Source organism: Dipodomys spectabilis, unplaced genomic scaffold (assembly GCF_019054845.1).
Source record: "Dipodomys spectabilis isolate Male_0828 unplaced genomic scaffold, ASM1905484v1 ptg000136l, whole genome shotgun sequence".
NCBI classification, from domain to species: Eukaryota; Metazoa; Chordata; class Mammalia; order Rodentia; family Heteromyidae; genus Dipodomys; species Dipodomys spectabilis.
Genome location: NW_024870813.1, coordinates 11740721 through 11757666, shown reverse-complemented (window position 1 = coordinate 11757666; position 16946 = coordinate 11740721). Strand labels below are relative to the sequence as shown.

The window sequence follows — 16946 nt, the reverse complement described above, 5'->3', positions numbered from 1 at the left end:
TTATTTAAAATTTTCTAATTATAACAAAAATAAATTGTAATCAGGAATTAAGAAAACAGATCTGTTGCTGCTTGTTTTATCAGAATAATGACCCTTAGAGGGCTGTCAAAAGTGGCATTAATTAACTTTTTCACATCACAATTTTTGCTTTCCCACAAGGGAAGAAATATAGACTATGAGTTACTGTATATAGGCTACAACATTCACACAACTTTCTTCTATTTATCTGTAATGGGCTTTCAAAAAGTTAAGCCAGTATTTACACAAATATTTATTACAAAAAGTTAGCTTTTTGAGATCTATAAAACATTCAATGAGCCAGATTACAGGAATGCTTTATGTATAATTCTTTTTATTTTCATGCAAAATAAAGGCACACTTAATAACACCCTTTGAATTTTAACTTACAGGATTTAAATTCAACCCTTATAACAATGACTTAATATCTAACGTTACATTCATATTCAGAATGCACAAAGTGCAGCAACAAATGCAGCAAACCTCAAAACAAGGTGCTACAAAGCTGCTTCTACATCAAAAGACAGACAAGTGTCTGATAGAGTAATTTAATTAAACATGTATTTACAGACATACAGCTAACCTAAAGAAAGACAGACAGATTTAAGAAAGCAGCTACATCTGCAGAGGAAGGAAACAGCATGTTACAGACAGTCATTATACATAGAACATTTGACAAACACCACAGAAAACAAACTTTGGCATCATTTACCAGGGTACAAAACCTTGCAAAAATCTTTTGTGAATGTTAAGTGAAATTCTGGGGCTAAAGCAGGCTAACTCTAAAATTAAGTATCTGAAATATCAGTCTAATACAATTACACAAATTTAAAAAAATAAAGAAACTTGGAGTTACATTCTAATTTTAGTAAGGGGACATCCCTGATTCAGGGCTTTTAAAAGAAAAAAAGATACATCAGACAAATGAATAAATAAATATTTCAGACATTATGATATGATGATATGAGTTATTTCCATATCATTTCAGGAAAAGCTGAGGAACTGACCATGATTTTTAACTCAAGGGCTACCCATTCTATCAGCATTCCACCCTGGTCAGGTATTAATCAGATACTACCTATCATAAAGCCTCCTGCCTATGTCAGCTGCTGAGACAGGAACTAAACAGCAGAAGGAATTCTCTGCATGCATTATGTGTATTTTTAGCAAAAGAGTGAGGTGTGCCCCAGTCCATCTGAGGCACAGCAAGTTGCATAACATTATTACCACTTTGCAGGGTCTGCCGTCCTCCAGCTAACACTCCACTAGGCAACATCCCTGTGGGAGTCAGGCCCTTGAGTGTCAGCACACTTTCACTCTCCTCCCTGCAGTAGAGATAAAAATGAACATCAGAAGGTCTGGGGATGTAGCTTAGTGTTAAGAGTCTTTGCTTAATATATATAAGGTCCTAGGTGCATTTCTCCAGAACTACTAAAAAATATATATATATAAATATAGATATATAAAATCAAGGACTTCCAACAAATAATTTCAAAGGGATAGAACCCAGATGTAGGCCATTTAATTTACAACATTTATTGTTAATTACATATTATCCTCGATCCCAATATATATATTTTCCATTATTCTGTTACCTCATATAGAAGGGTATATATTACAATTGAGGAACATAGGTTTCTTGAAAAGTTTTATCTCATCAATGGGCATCAGAATATATGATATTTCATATGCTTTAAGGTTCAAATATTTATTATAATCAGTTTGTAAACAATTTTTTAATAAAAGACATTCATATGCATGTGTAAACACATCTTCCTAAATTAACCTCAGGAAGGCAATTTGCGGATCTAGCAAAAAGGCACATCCTACACTAATAAGCAACTGCATTACAAACACCAGCAAGTAATACTTCCTTCCTGTTCTAGTTTTCAAGATGTAACTTTAGTACTTTCATCATAAAAGGACAAGAAATAGCAAAAGAGAGCAACAATAATCACAAAAGTAAAACATTTTAGTTTCAGTTGCAAAGTGGCTTAGTATATGTGAGGTCCTAAGTTTGATTCCTAGCACCCCAAAAATAAAATAAAAAATAAAAATGACAAACAGACAAACCAAAAAACAACCAAAAACACTCCCTAGGTTCAAAGGAACTTTTATTACCTTGTTTAGTATATAAAAGTACAACTAATTTATTTAAAAAATGTGACCTGTTGCTTCTGCATAGCAAACAGGACAATGCTCATAAAGTATAAAAAGAACTAAATTTTATAAAATAAATAGTCACAAATACATTTATTTATTTATCTTTTTACCTGAGAACAGAGAAGACTCTTGCCATCTTGCCAATTGCTCGAATTTTGTTTCTTATGATTTCTTTCCGGGCTGCAGCTGAACCTACTTTCAATGGAATAAACAGAAAGAGAGGCTCAAGTTTAGGGAATTCACTCTTGGAATATACCATTAGTTTCTTCCACATTTACCTAAACCAATACCAAGTCCTCTGTCATCAGCTCACATGGAGGAGACTATATGAACTCACGCGAAAAAGCTTCCTCTTCACTCAATGATTAGGTCAGTACTAGTAAAATGCTAGGATCTGATACAGATATAGATGAAAAGTAATCAACAAACCTCAATTATAGAATAATAGGAAAAACAAAACTTGAACCCAATTCACAAAACAGACAACAAAAAAACCCAGTAACAATCTTATAATATCTGTTTCCTGAGAGCCCATAGCATGCAGACTAAAAGAGAAAACTAAGTTTTCTATTTAACTATTTAACATGCAAGCTGGAAATATTTCATTATACTATGAAAGTATAAGCTGCTTTGCTGTAAGTTGATCAGGAAACAATGGTGTAAAAGGACTACTGTACAGTTCAATTACAAAGTTAGGACTAAACTAGCATCTCAACGACCATGTACATCTCAACCTCATAGACCAGTTGTCCACTAAAACCGTGCAAGTACACATAAATTTTTATATAGGTGGTAAGACATAAGCAGTAAGAAAGACTCCATGAGGGCTGGGAAGGTTCAGTGGTAGAGCGCTTGCCTTGCATGCATGAGGCCCACATAAGCAAAAAAGAAAAAAGCCAGAAGTGGCACTGTGGCTCAAGTGGTAGAGCGCTAGCTTTGAGCTGAAGAGCTGAGGGACAGTGCCCAGATCCAGAGTTCAGGCCCCACGACCGGACCCAAAAAAAAAAAAAAAAAAGACTCCATGAAAAAACTGGCTAAAGAATCATCACTACTAGGGCTGGGAAGGTGGCTCAGTGGTAGAGCGCTTGCCTTGCATGCTCGAGGCCCTGGGTTCGATTCCTCAGCACCACATAAGCAAAAAGAAAAAAGCCGGGAGTGGCGCTGTGGCTCAAGTGGTAGAGCACTAGCCTTGAGTTGAAGAACTGAGGGACAGCGCCCAGACCCAGAGTTCAGGCCCCACAACCGCCACCCCCCCACCAAAAAAAAAAAAAAAGAATCATCACTACTTCATTTCTAAAGGGTTAGCTGTGCCATCACTGATTCAGAATAGACCAAAATAACTGGATCCTTGGCTAAAACAAAGGCTCATATATTAAATCTTCCTTCCTTTGGCCTCCAGAAAGAACAATTTCAGTACTTTTATCTCATATATAGCAGCTAGAATTATTCTGGATCCAAAAGTATGGTTCCTTCCTTATAGCTGTGCTTCAATATAATGAAAACACACATATGGAAGCACTAAGGCTGAGGAGAAGATTAAGGAAAGGCTAAAGAAGTTAGAGGGAAAAAAAAGGGTCTTAGCCTTACAGAAGTCTGAACGATCTTAAGTTTTCTAAGCTAGAACATCTCATGTAAAAGTCAAGCAGACTACAAATAACAATAGTTAAAAACTAAGATGATGACTAGTCCTGACTAAATTAAGAAAACAAAAAGAAATCCAATTTCAAGGATGAAAACAATAGATATATTTTAGAGAAAAAGGCTCTATGATCATTTTTATTGTATTATAAAGGGTAATACTAGGTACAAGCAATGAAACTACATCATTTTACAAGACCAAAATTGTATGGGTACCATGGCTCTAAATAAATATTTTAGATGCTAAAAGAATTACTAAAGAGATAAAAATCAAACAATATTAGAATTTCAAGACATTGGGGATTTTACAAAGTTCAATCTTCTAGTTTATTAAACAAAAAGAAATAGTGTATTAATACTTGTGCAAAGACACAAAGTAAGTCTTATTTTCTTACTGAATTAATCTAGACATTTTGTTTTAAAATTGACAGACATTTTTAAATAGCTACTCCTAGAGTGAGCAGTAGGGGGTTGGGAAAGCTGGCTGTAACAAGGTATATTTATATTTTCATCCTTAATTTACGTATTTGTAAAACCAAATGACAATGTAAATCATACTGGTTTAAAATAAAGAAATTCCCAGGAATATAAACACTCTGTACAAACCAGGATATATAATCAGTCTACAAACATATCATGCATCATATTAAAAGTAACTGCCCACAATAAATTTACTTTGGGGAATAAGACAGACAATCAAACACCCCTAGTCATGCAGGGAAAAGTACAAAACATTACAAATAAGCAAAAGAATGAAATTTTAAAACGAGAGGAATGAAAAGAGGGAAAAAATATTTCCATGCACAGAAAGACAGATATCTTGGAATATGACTTCTAAAAACACCAAATACTAACTTATAAGTTAAAACTAAATTTGTACAAGGCCCAAAAGGACTCTGCATAAACTTCATTCAACAAATATGCTAACTTACATGGACATGAGAATAATTTATGAAGTCATATTTCAAAACAATGTTACTCTGTCTGGTCTGTACCTTTTTTATTGCCATATATGAGCCGTTCTTCAGATGGAGAGTCCAGAAAAAAGGAAGTGAATGATGGAGAAAAGGTGGTTGAGACAAATAAAAAGATAGAGATTTAACTTGGCAGTGGTAATGAAGAATGAATGTAGAAAGAAAGGAAGAAAAATGAAGGCCCTCATATTTGAAAATCTGAAAAAAAATGTAGCACTGTAGAAACTGGTGAATAAAAGAGGAATGCCTCTAGGTAGAGCTCTAAAGTAAAGATTTCTTAAAAGATATATGTTCAGAAAGAAATTATGGATGATGGTTATAATTTTGGTGAAAATAGACATAATTAGGAACAGAAAAAAACACGTGAAAACACATAAGACTACTAAGACTGCTAACAACAACCACACAATTTATAATCATACCCCTAAGGAAATGTGTCACCCATAGAAATATGTTAAGTGAAAGGTAATGATACAAACTCATGTGGTTCTTCAAGGACACTAACATCTGCAAAATCTGTAGTATATACAGAGAAATTTAGGTAACTATAATTTATAAACTATCTCAGTGGAAAAAAATTTCTTCCACTTCCAATCAAGGAAAAGAGCCTCCCATACTCCACAAAACAAGACATGATTTCTTGAATCTTAATTGAATAATTTTTTATTATTGTTAGAGGTAACAATGAGTTTTTTGTTCCTAATCCAATCTGGGAATTTCAGGGACATCATTTTATTATTTTTTATTTTTATTTTTTGTTGTCGTGGGACTTGAACTCCGGGCCTGGGCGCACAGCCACAGGTGCCTGGCTGGGAACATCGTTTTGAAAAAAAAAAAAAAAAAAAAGCAACAGATTGTTTCAAAGTAATAGTTTTAACGTTAAGCAACATGGATGCTTTCATTTCAACTTTCCATATATTCCATTCTAATGCTAAAAAATAATTCTATTATACAAAATGTAAAGTTTAGTAACACTATATGTTATTTTCTTTACCAAACTGAAGATAAAAAATATCAAATATTGCGGGGCGCCGGTGGCTCACGCCTGTAATCCTAGCTACTCAGGAGGCTGAGATCTGAAGATTGCGGTTCAAAGCCAGCCCGGGCAGGAAAGTTCGTAAGACTCTTCTCTCCAATAAACCACTAGAAAACTGGAAGTGGTGGTGTAGCTCAAGCGGCAGAGCGCTCGCCCTGAACTGAAGAGCACAAGGACAGCACCCAAGCCCAGAGTTCAAGTCCCACGACCAAACAAAAAAAAAAAAATCAAATAGGGCTGGGAAGGTGGCTCAGTGGTAAAGTGCTTGCCTTGCATGCATGAGGCCTTAAGTTCGATTCCTCAGCACCACATAAGCAGAAAAGGCCAGAAGTGGTGCTATGGCTGAAGTGGTAGAGCGCTAGCCTTGAGCTGAAGAGCTGAGGGACAGTGCCCAGGCCCACAGTTCAGGCCCCACGACCGACCTCCCCCCCCCAAAAAAAATATAGCAACCCCCCCCAAAACAACCAAACAGTATGCATTCTAATTTTATAGAAATCAGTGTTCAAAAATTCTGTTATGATCAAATAATACCTCCAAAAGGGATATTACATGCATTTAATATGCAATATTTATGCAAACTTGTCTTTTAAAAATTACCCCAAATAAGGCTGGGAAGGTGGCTTAGTGGTAAAGTGCTTGCCTTGCATACATGAGGCCCTGGGTTCCGTTCCTCAGCACCACATAAGTAGAAAAAACCAGAAGTGGCATTGTGGCTCAAATGGTAGAGCACAGCCTTGAGCTGAAGATCTGAGGGACAGTGCCCAAGCCCAGAGTTCAGGCCCCACAACCGACCAAAAAAAAAAAATTACCCCATGCATACACTAAACCCCAGTATACAGATCATCATTTAAGAATAGAGTCTTAATTACTTCAGCTAATCTCAGACTTGAATCTACAAAAACTATTCCTTTCTACTGAGAAATCTCAAATACTACTCTCTCACTTTTTCTCCACAGAAAATCTAAACCCTTTATTTTGCACTCATTAACCCACTGTTCTAACTAACGTCAAATTTCTTCCAAACTTGGCCCACAGTCTATAGCTGTTCAGGAAAAGAGGAGAGGACATGATGAAAGAAACAGAGGAAAGGACAGAATAAAGGGATGAAATAGGGGAGTATGAATGAAGGAAAGTTCTGGTAAGTTCTTCTCTATCCCATCCTAAGTATTTGTATCTACCTTAACGTCCTTTACTTTTTCTCTATAATCTCAATGCTCTTTCTTAAGTCCTCCATACAAATTCTCAGACTCATATTCTTAAAACCTTCTTAAGGATCCTTCCTCTTACTCCTTGATAGTACAAATGAGGAGTAACTGTACCTTACATGTTGACAGTGAGGATATCTGACTTCTAGTATTCAAACTTGGAATTCAGTGTATTTTCCCATAGAAACGTTGTTATAAATGGTGAATCTTTCTTAAGTGTAATTAATTTATGAAGTTAAGATTTTCCAGGATTGCATAGCTATTGAGTAATACTGACAAGACACAAATTAAGACTATTTTCTTTTCATTAACTTATTTTGTTTTTTTTTTTTTTGGGTCCGGTTGTGGGGCCTGAACTCTGGCCCTGGGCGCTGTCCCTCAGCTCTTCAGCTCAAGGCGAACACTCTACTTCTTGAGCCACAGCGCCACTTCCGGCTTTTTTCTTTTTGCTTATGTGGTGCTGAGGAATTGAACCCAGGGCCTCTGGCACACAAGGCATGTGCTCTACCACTGAGCCACCTTCCCAGCTCCATCTTTTCATTAACTTATATTGCCTCTTTAGTGATATTCATTTCTGGATTGCAAGAATGATATAATAAATGATTTAGCATACTGATAAGAAAAATATTAAAATAAAACCATCTTATTAGAGGATATACAAAACTCTAATACTTCCAAGTTATATACAAGCAATAAACTGTGAATTCTATTTCTTTTTTTAAAGGATATATACAATAAAAGTTTATATGTATGCCTAAAGAGTTTCAAAAATGGGGCTGGAAGTGACGCTGTGGCTCAAATGGTAGAGTGCTAGCCTTGAGCTGAAGAACTGAGGGACAGTGCCCAGGCCCAGAGTTTAGGCCCCACGACCGGACCCCCCCCCCCCCAAAAAAAAGAGTCTCAAAAATATATCTATCTTCATATAACTCTCAGGTTCCTAGAGTCAAATAATTATCCTTAATTAGGAAACTTTTTTTTTTTTGGTTATAGAAAAAGAACTGAAGCATTACCTATTACCACTCTGATTAAATATGTTAGTAGCAATACTAAGTTTTAAAGAATAAAAAAGAAAAAAATACAGAAAATACCAGTAACTGCCTTTTCCAAATGACATTTTAGGGCTGGGAAGGTGGCTCAGTGGTAGAGCACTTGCCTTGCATGCCTGAGGCCCTGGGTTCGATTCCTCAGCACCACATAAGCAAAAAGAAAAAAGCCGGAAGTGGCGCTGTGGCTCAAGTGGTAGAGCGCTAGCCTTGAGCTGAAGAGCTGAGGGACAGCGCCCAGGCCCAGAGTTCAGGTCCCACGACCAGACCCAAAAAAACAAAACAAAAAAAAACCAAATGACATTTTAAAAAGTTAAGGAAAACAGGGCTAGGTGGCATGGTTCAAGTGGTAAAGCACCTGCCTAGGATGGAGTTCAAGCACTAGCACCACTAAAATAAAAAGCAAAAACAAAAGTTATGAAAAACATTAAAAATTACTCCATGAAATAATTTTAACGACTTAAGTTTTTGGATATAAGATTAACCTACATACATATACAATGTATTTATACATATATGGTAATATATCAATTGTATATCACATATATTAGGTCTATTTCCAGTATATACAAATATGCAAGATATATTTCTTTGTATTTTTTATATAACTGGATGTTGGTGGCTTATGCCTGTAATCTTAGCTATGTAGGAGGTTGCAATTGGAAGGACTGCAGCTAGCCCAGGCAAAAAAGTTCAAGAGACTCTCAATCCATACCTGGATACGGTGATGCTTGCCTATCATCCCAAGCTATGTGGGAGGCTGAGAGTGGAAGGACTGTGGTAATAGGCCAGCCCAGGCAGAAAGTCTGTGAGATTCTGTCTCCACAGAAAGGAAGCTGAACACAGTGGTATGGAAGCACAAAGTAGGTAGACTGAGGCTCAGACTGGCAGCAAGTGAGACTCTCTCAAAAATAAAAATAACCAGTAAAAAACAGGGCTAAAGGCATGGCTCAGTGATATTACATCAGCCTAGCAAGAGTAAGGCCCTAAGTTCAAAATACCAAGAGAAAAGAAAAGAAGAGGGGAGGGGAGTGGAGGGAAGGGGAGAGGAAGGGAAGGATGGAGGAAGAAAAGAAGAAGAAAGAAGAAAGAAAGAACGAAAGAAAGAAAGGAGAAAGAAATCAGTTGAAATAGTAATAGGAATATAAAATTGAATAGAATATTGAAATATTAATTTAACTTGATTTTTTTTTAATTTTTTTTTTTTTGTCAGTCGTGGGGCTTGAACTCTGGGCCTGGGCGCTGTCCCTCAGCTCTTCAGCTCAAGCCGAGCGCTCTACCACTTGAGCTACAGCGCCACTTCCGGTTTTCTGGTGGTTTACTGGAGATAGGAGTCTCACGGTCTCTCCTGCCCAGGCTGGCTTTGAACCGCGATCCTCAGATCTCAGCCTCCTGAGTAGCTAGGGTTACAGGCGTGAGCCACCAGTGCCCGGCTTAATTTAAGTTGATAATAACAGATTTTTTTTTCAAAATCAAAACCCTGAATCCTAAATAGAATAATTGCAACAATAATTTACAGTAAATGAATTGAAGTAGGGACAGGGAAACTTTTTCCTACCAAGGGCCATTTGGATATTTATAATGCCATTTGTGAGCCATACAAAATTATCAATACAGGCAGCTATGGAGAAGTATAGATGTCTACTGCATCATATACCAAATGCTTTTTCAGGCCTCAACAAGGATATTGAACATTACTTAGAGCAAGAAATCTTTGATTTGAAAAGCTAAATATTTAATTTCTTAAATTTAGACACAGAATTAACAATACTAATTGAAATGCTTACTAGGTATTTTACAGATGTGATAAATTAGAAAATTACCCAAAAATATTATTTTACTTATCACTATCTCAATTATTATTTTCCTTAATACAACATTACAAAACAGGTATTATTACCCTCAATTTTAAGATAAGGGAAACTGAGTCCTGAAAGATAATTTGTCTGAAGCTACAGAATCACCAGAATTAGATTAGAATTAGAATCCAAGCTTACACTTATTCTTTACCCCACCATGCCCCCCAAAATATAGCACTATAACTAGGAAAAGAAAATAAATCTACTTAATTCTACTTAAGTCTACATTTGATAAAATACTTAAAATAAAAAACATCCACACAAACATCGAGAGAATAAAAAGAAATATTACCCATCAAATCTTATTAGTCAAACCAAAAATCAATCGATATAAATGTACTATGTCAGTTATTCACAAAGTTTAAGAGTAAATGTACAGTTCTACATGTTAACAGAGGTAATAAAAACTTCCTGTACATAGTTACTCTGTACTTTCAACAAATGGGTTTACAAGTGTTTTAAAAAAATGAAACTTGTAAATGTAGCATTGGTACTCACTAGACAGTATGTTGAAAATAAACTATATGCCAGGCACCAGTGGCTCATGCCTGTAATCCTAGAGACTCAGGAGGCTGAGATCTGAGGATTGTGGTTCAAAGCCAGCCAGGGCAAGAAAGTTCCCGTGAGACTCTTATCTCTAATTAATCACTCAAAAAAACAGAAGTGGTGCTGTGGCTCAAGTGGTAGAGCCCTAGCCTTAAAGCAGAGAGTGGCTCAGGGACAGCATCCAGGCCCTGAGGTTCAAGCTCCATAACCAACAACCAAAAAAAAAGAAAAAGAAAGAAATAAAGAAAGAAAGGAAGGAAGGAAGGAAGGAAGGAAGGAAGGAAGGAAGGAAGGAAGGAAGGAAGGAAGGAAGAAAGAAAGAAAGAAGGAAAGAAAGAAAGAAGAAGAGGAGGAGGAGGAGGAGGTGGAAGAGGAGGAGGAAGAGAAAGAGAAAAAAAATGAACTATATAACCTGTGCGTGGAGATGGAAGGGAAAACCTGGGAGAGAGCAAGGGAAGGTGGTGACACTGTCCAAGAAGAAATATACTCATTAACTGATTTATGTAACTGTAATCCCTCAGTATATCGCCTTTATAACAAAAATTTTTTAAAAATCAAACTTCTTAGGTGAAGAAATGTCTACAATTTTTAGTCTATTAGTGAATTCATTAAAATGGATAGTTTACATAGTTGGAAAAAGTCATTTTCTTCTTAGCATTGTTACAAATCAAAGAAATGTAACTTTAATCAACTCTAATTAGTATATAGCCACCAAGCAAAGGAAGTAAATATAATCAAAATTCAATGTGGTGGGACTGTAAAGAAATATATGGATTCATTGCTGGAGGTACTTCATATTTGTCCCAGTTCTTCTAAAATACAATTTGGTAGTTCACAATTAAAATAATTAAGCTAAGGGCTGGGAAGGTGACTCAGTGGTAGAATATTTGCCTTACATGCATGAAGCCCTGGGTTTGATTCCTCAGCACCACATAATTATGCAAAAAGAAAAAAGCCAGAAGTGCTGTGGCTCAAGTGGTAGAGCGCTAGCCTTGACCTAAAGAGCAGGGTCAGCACTCAGGCCCAGAGTTCAGGCACCACGACCAACAAAAAAAATAAATACATGAAATACACACACACACACACACACACACACACACACACACACACACACACACACACACACACACACACACACACACACACACACACACACACACACACACACACACACACACACACACACACACACACACACACACACACACACACACACACACACACACACACACACACGGCCTAGGCACTGTCCCTGAGTGCTTTCATTCAGCGCTAGCATTCAGCCATAGCACCACTTTGGGGTTTCTGGTGGTTTATTGGATATAAGAATCTTAGATTCTTATCTCCAGGCGGCTTTGAACTGCATTCCTCAGCTCTCAGCCTCCTGAGTAGCTAGGGTTACAGACTTGAGCCACCAGTGCTCAGCTATCCTTCAAATTCTTTTTTTTTTTCCCCCAGTCAGTCCTGGGGCTTGAACTCTGGGCCTGGGTGCTGTCCCTGAGCCCTTCAGCTTTATCACTTTGAGCCACAGCACCACTTCCAGTTTTCTGGTGGTTAATTGGAGATAAGAAACTCATGGAGCCGGGCGCTGATGGCTCACGCCTGTAATCCTAGCTACTCAGGAGGCTGAGATCTGAGGATCATGGTTCAAAGCCAGCCCAGGCAGGAGAGAACGTGAGACTCCTATCTCCAATAAACCACCAGAAAAACCGGAAGTGGCGCTGTGGCTCAAGTGGTAGAGCACTCACCTTGAGCTGAAGAGCTGAGGGACAGAGCCCAGGCCCAGAGTTCAAGCCCCACGACCAAAAAAAAAGAAACTCATGGGACTTTCCTGCCTGAGCTGGCTTTGAACTGTGATCTTCAGATCTCAGCCTCTTGAGTAGCTAGAATTACAGGTGTGAACTACTAGCACCCGGCTTTCTTTTATGTTCTTTAAGTCTATAATTCTAAGAAATTTATTCCAAGAAGAAAACAAAAGTTATTGTACAAACGTTTAGTGCATTCTAATTTATAATAATAATTTAAAATAATGTAATTACTAAACAAAGTAAGATTAAGAATGAATATTACAATATACTTAGAAATGTATTACTATCAAGGTGTTGTTGTGTGCATGTCATCCTAGCTACTTGAGAGGCCAAAGCAGGAGAAAGCTTAAACCCAGGATCTTGAGGTCATCCTGGGCAATATAGAGATCTTGTCTCAAACAAACAGACAAAAAAGCATGAGAGAAGTCCTACATTTGGTCTCCATTACCAGCAAGAAAAAGTTGGATATGGTGGAACATGCTTGTAATCCCAGTACTTGGAAAGTACTGGATGAATTCAAGGGAAGATAGCAAGACCTCGTTGCAAAGAGAAAAAAATTGAAATGAAAAGAAACAGCTATTAAATCTTAAATATGAATACCATATTTAACACATGAAAACATTTAAATACTAACTACAACTATAAAAAGTTTACTAGAACAAAGCTATGAGAATATGGAAAGAAATAAAGTTTTCAACTCTTTTTTTTTTTTTGATGCCTCAGGCTCTCATTCATGGCTGGCACTCTACCACTTGAGCCATATCGCTGAGCCAGGTTTTTTGCTGGTCAACTGGAGATGAAGTGTTCCAATTTAATTTCTACCTATGCTGGCTTCCAAATTTATCCTCAAGATCTCAACCTTTTTGAGTAGCTAGGATTATAGAATGATCCATCAGTACTCAGCACTCAAGTTTTAAATAAACTAAAAAGTTTTAAATAAAAAATTTAAAACATAAAAAGGAATTTTATGTCTATGGTATTCCTGTATACCATAATATTAATTATGCACATAAACTTCTTGGCTTATATAATAAGCACCACATATAACTTCGTTTCTATGGAAAATATGCTTTCAGAATCTCTAGCAAATAGTTCTTTAGAACACAATCACACTAAATTGAGAACAACTTACTTTCATATTTACAAGAAAATGAAAGCAACACTGGGAGTTCAAGAATTTTTGATGCACTAAGAATACTGTATTAAATGCTCTCTTCAAAAAGCAGTGTCCAAATTCATGAAGAACCACATTTTTTAAAGATCTTTCAGCTTTCTTTTCTTTCTTCTGAATTTCTCCTTTCCCAAAACTCATCTTCTTTCCCATACCACTATAAAAATATCTGGAATTATTTAAAATACTACACAATATCTGAAAAGTGTGTCACTTATCAAATATCCTAGCTATTTGAAAGCGATGAGTATTGTTTTTTTGCAAAATAGTATATACTTAGGTTGTGTAGTTAGAAACAACATTTCACAATTTTAAAAAAATAGTAAGATGAGTAATCATACCATCAAACTGGTCTTCACCTTCAGTCATTAGTTCATCATCAGAGCAAATACTCAGAACATTCACCAACATTTCTGTCACTATTCAAAAAGAAAAAGAACTTACATGTTAGCTTCATATATGCAACTGTCTATTTTTATGCATACCAATGATTCATACAAATAGTCAAATGATTGTTACCCCAAAATAAATACATCTGATAGCTAGCAGGAAGGACGGAATTAAAAGTTTAAAGACTTTCAAAATAAAATAATTCAATGGATAACAAGTGTGAGAGAAAGGGATTCTTTTTTTGCCAGTCGTAGAGCTTGAACTCAGGAGCTGGGCACTGTCATTGAGTCTCTCTGTGCTCAAGGCTAGTGCTCTACCAGTTGAGCCTCAGTGCATTCCAGGGCTTCCTGAATGCTAGCCAGGCACTCTATGGCTAAGCCACATTCCCAGCCAAGAAAGGGATTCTTAAATGAAGTAAAATTTCAAGTCTCTCAGAAAAAAATCAAACTCTAGAGGTTAAGAACAGAAAAATAATTTATCTGAATATTCATGTTTTAGATCTTCATTCATGAATATGGCATTAAAGAATAAGAAAATAATCATTAAATAGTTCATACATTTCAAAAAAAAGTTCCAGGAACTCAGTCTTTTAAAACTGACTCCAGTAATTTCCTTAAAACTGAAATTTAAATATTACTCATGACTATTTAACAAGCTGAACCCATGACTCTTTCTTACATCTAATCTTCCTTTTCCTTTTTCCTTGGTTTTCCAGATTCTACTCTACTGGTTTTCCCACCCTTTAGAACTCTCCCTCTTTAAATGTTTTTAAGATTTTCTCTATAGTCTTATTCTTTTCATGTGTTCAATTTTTCATGTCAAGTTTGGTCATTATTACAGTTATAGTATCAAGTATTGTTTCTGGAGATGATTCACAAATTTAGACTCTGCATTTACTTACTGGTTTTACTGCCAAATGTTTTAAAACACTAATGTAAGTTGTCTGTATTCCCTGCTAGAATTAAAACTTCAAGCCTGGTGGGGCGGCTCATACTTATAAGCCTAGTTACTCAGGAAGCTCAGATTTGAGAATTGTGGTTCAAAGCCAGATCTGGTAGGAATCCAGTGGGACTTTAATCTCTAATTAACCATCAAAAAGCCAAAAGTAGAAGTATGGCTCAAGCCAGGGTGCCCGGCTACAAATTTCAATTAAATAAAAATTCCTATTGACTGATAGCCTCTGGATGGCCTACTGGTACCTAGGAATGAACACATACAAAAGGTATTAAGAGTTGGGCGCCAGTGGCTCTCACCTGTAATCCTAGCTACTTGGGAGCCTAAGATATGAGGACTGAAGTTCAAAGCCAGCCCCAGGCAAGAAAGTCGTTGAGGCTCTTATCTCCCATAAACCACAAGAAAACCAGAAGTGGTGCTATGGCTCAAGTGTTAGAGCTCAGGGACAGTGCACAGGCCCAGAGTTCAAGCCCATGACCACCAACAACAAAAAAAGTATTAATAGATTTTTTTCAGAGGCCAGGTGACAGAAAATGACTAAGGGACATGTTGTCTTTTACCCATCTACTCTAAACACACACGAAAGCATTAAGAGACATCTTTTCTTTTCCTTGTCTTGCCTTTAAAATGGGTAACAAACTCCCTATGGTGTACATTCATTCCACTGGGGTACACACTGAGACACTGGGATTCATTGGATACTGTCTCTGAAGACAAAAAATGCCTGACAGATATACTCCTTGGTTGTATCCCTTTATAGCACTTACAAACTGCCAGATCAAAAAGTCTGGCTTCTGGCTGGGAATGTGGCTTAATGGTAGAGTGCTTGCCTAGCATGTATGAAGCCTTGAGTTTGATTCCTCAGTACCACATAAACAGAAAAAGCCAGAAGTAGCGCTGTGGCTCAAGTGATAGAGTACTAGCCCAGACCCTGAGTTCAAGTTCCAGGACTGGAAAAAAAAAAAGGTCTGGCCTCCAGACAATAATTTTACTTTATCTTTTCTATCATAATGCCTCTAAATTAGCAAGCCCGTTATATCCAGGTCTTCTTGTCTCTCTTGAAGGATCTGGAACTGCAGAAGGAATGTCAGATGTGTCTGACCTATTCAGAAAATTCTAAATAATGTCCAACTCTCTTTTGTTCCACTTTGTTGCCCTAGACAGTCCCTTGGTTTTTCTCCCTCTAGCACCAGCAATGTGGTTTTTCACCCTTTAAGACAAGCCTGCCTATCGCTAATCAAAATGTGGCTCATGATCTGTTTCTACAGAGATGTTTTCCATGTCTAAGTCTCCGAAAAGGTTAATGGATCCTTTCTTGTCTTCTGTGGAATTAAAACTCTTCTCTGCTTTTTCATATTCTGCACTACTTCTGTTCTAACTCTGTGGATAAACTTTGCTATTCTATGCTCTGAAAAGGTTTTTGCTTGAGAAATATATAAAAGGTGGAACTTATGTGATTAAGTTGACTGTAATTTAAAAGGTTACCTAAATGTTTTTCTAAGATCAAGATTTAATACATTGATAAAATTAATACCCAATTCTCTGTCTATAATAACAGAACTGTCCTAAGGATCTTTTCTTAGTAATATTTCCAAGAAACTGGCTTAAAGAAAATATTTATTCAAGTGATTACTACGTATTGTTAGTCCTCTAAAGGTTTTGATTATTTATGAAACTAAATGTTAAGTCAAAGTTTATTTAACTGTCTCTATGTCAAGGTCTTTTAAAAACCTACCTTATAACTATAACTAAGTATATACAACAGCAGTGACACTAATTGTTGCTGGTTCTTTTGTAAATTTGATGTATTTCTCTTCCCCAAGTATGTTGTCTTCTAAGATACAAAGCTGAGGAAGATACTATACCAAACAGTTGCCTTCTAAATTAATGATACTAGCCCATTACAGGCTCACATTCATGTGTTTATAGTTGTAATGAGTTCATAGTTTTAATGAGGAAAGCATAGCGGTCCTAACAATACTGTCCATCTTAAATCAGTACTTTAAAATGGTAAGTGCAATGGAAATAACTAGACTTTAATCAAATTGCTGTATGAAAAATTTTACCATGGTCTTTCTAAGTCTTTTATCATTGCAGATTTGACCCTCTCCTGGAACATTAGCAATCAGGCCCCAAGAAGA

General features: G+C 36.6%; 1 protein-coding gene across 4 annotated transcripts in view; it reads right to left on the bottom strand.

Annotated features, from left to right (window-relative positions):
- Ppp3cb (protein phosphatase 3 catalytic subunit beta) overlaps positions 1-16946 on the bottom strand; it is a 57863-nt gene that overhangs the window by 7938 nt on the left and 32979 nt on the right. For 2 of the 4 annotated variants that reach the window (XM_042690275.1, XM_042690277.1), the window contains exons 10-12: positions 13803-13880; positions 2292-2376; positions 1246-1343 (exon numbers count right to left, since the gene is read on the bottom strand). In XM_042690275.1, the coding sequence (XP_042546209.1) occupies positions 1246-1343; positions 2292-2376; positions 13803-13880 (261 nt within the window). The remainder of the gene's footprint in view (positions 1-1245; positions 1344-2291; positions 2377-13802; positions 13881-16946) is intronic. The other 2 variants (XM_042690276.1, XM_042690279.1) reach the window with 1 other exon arrangement.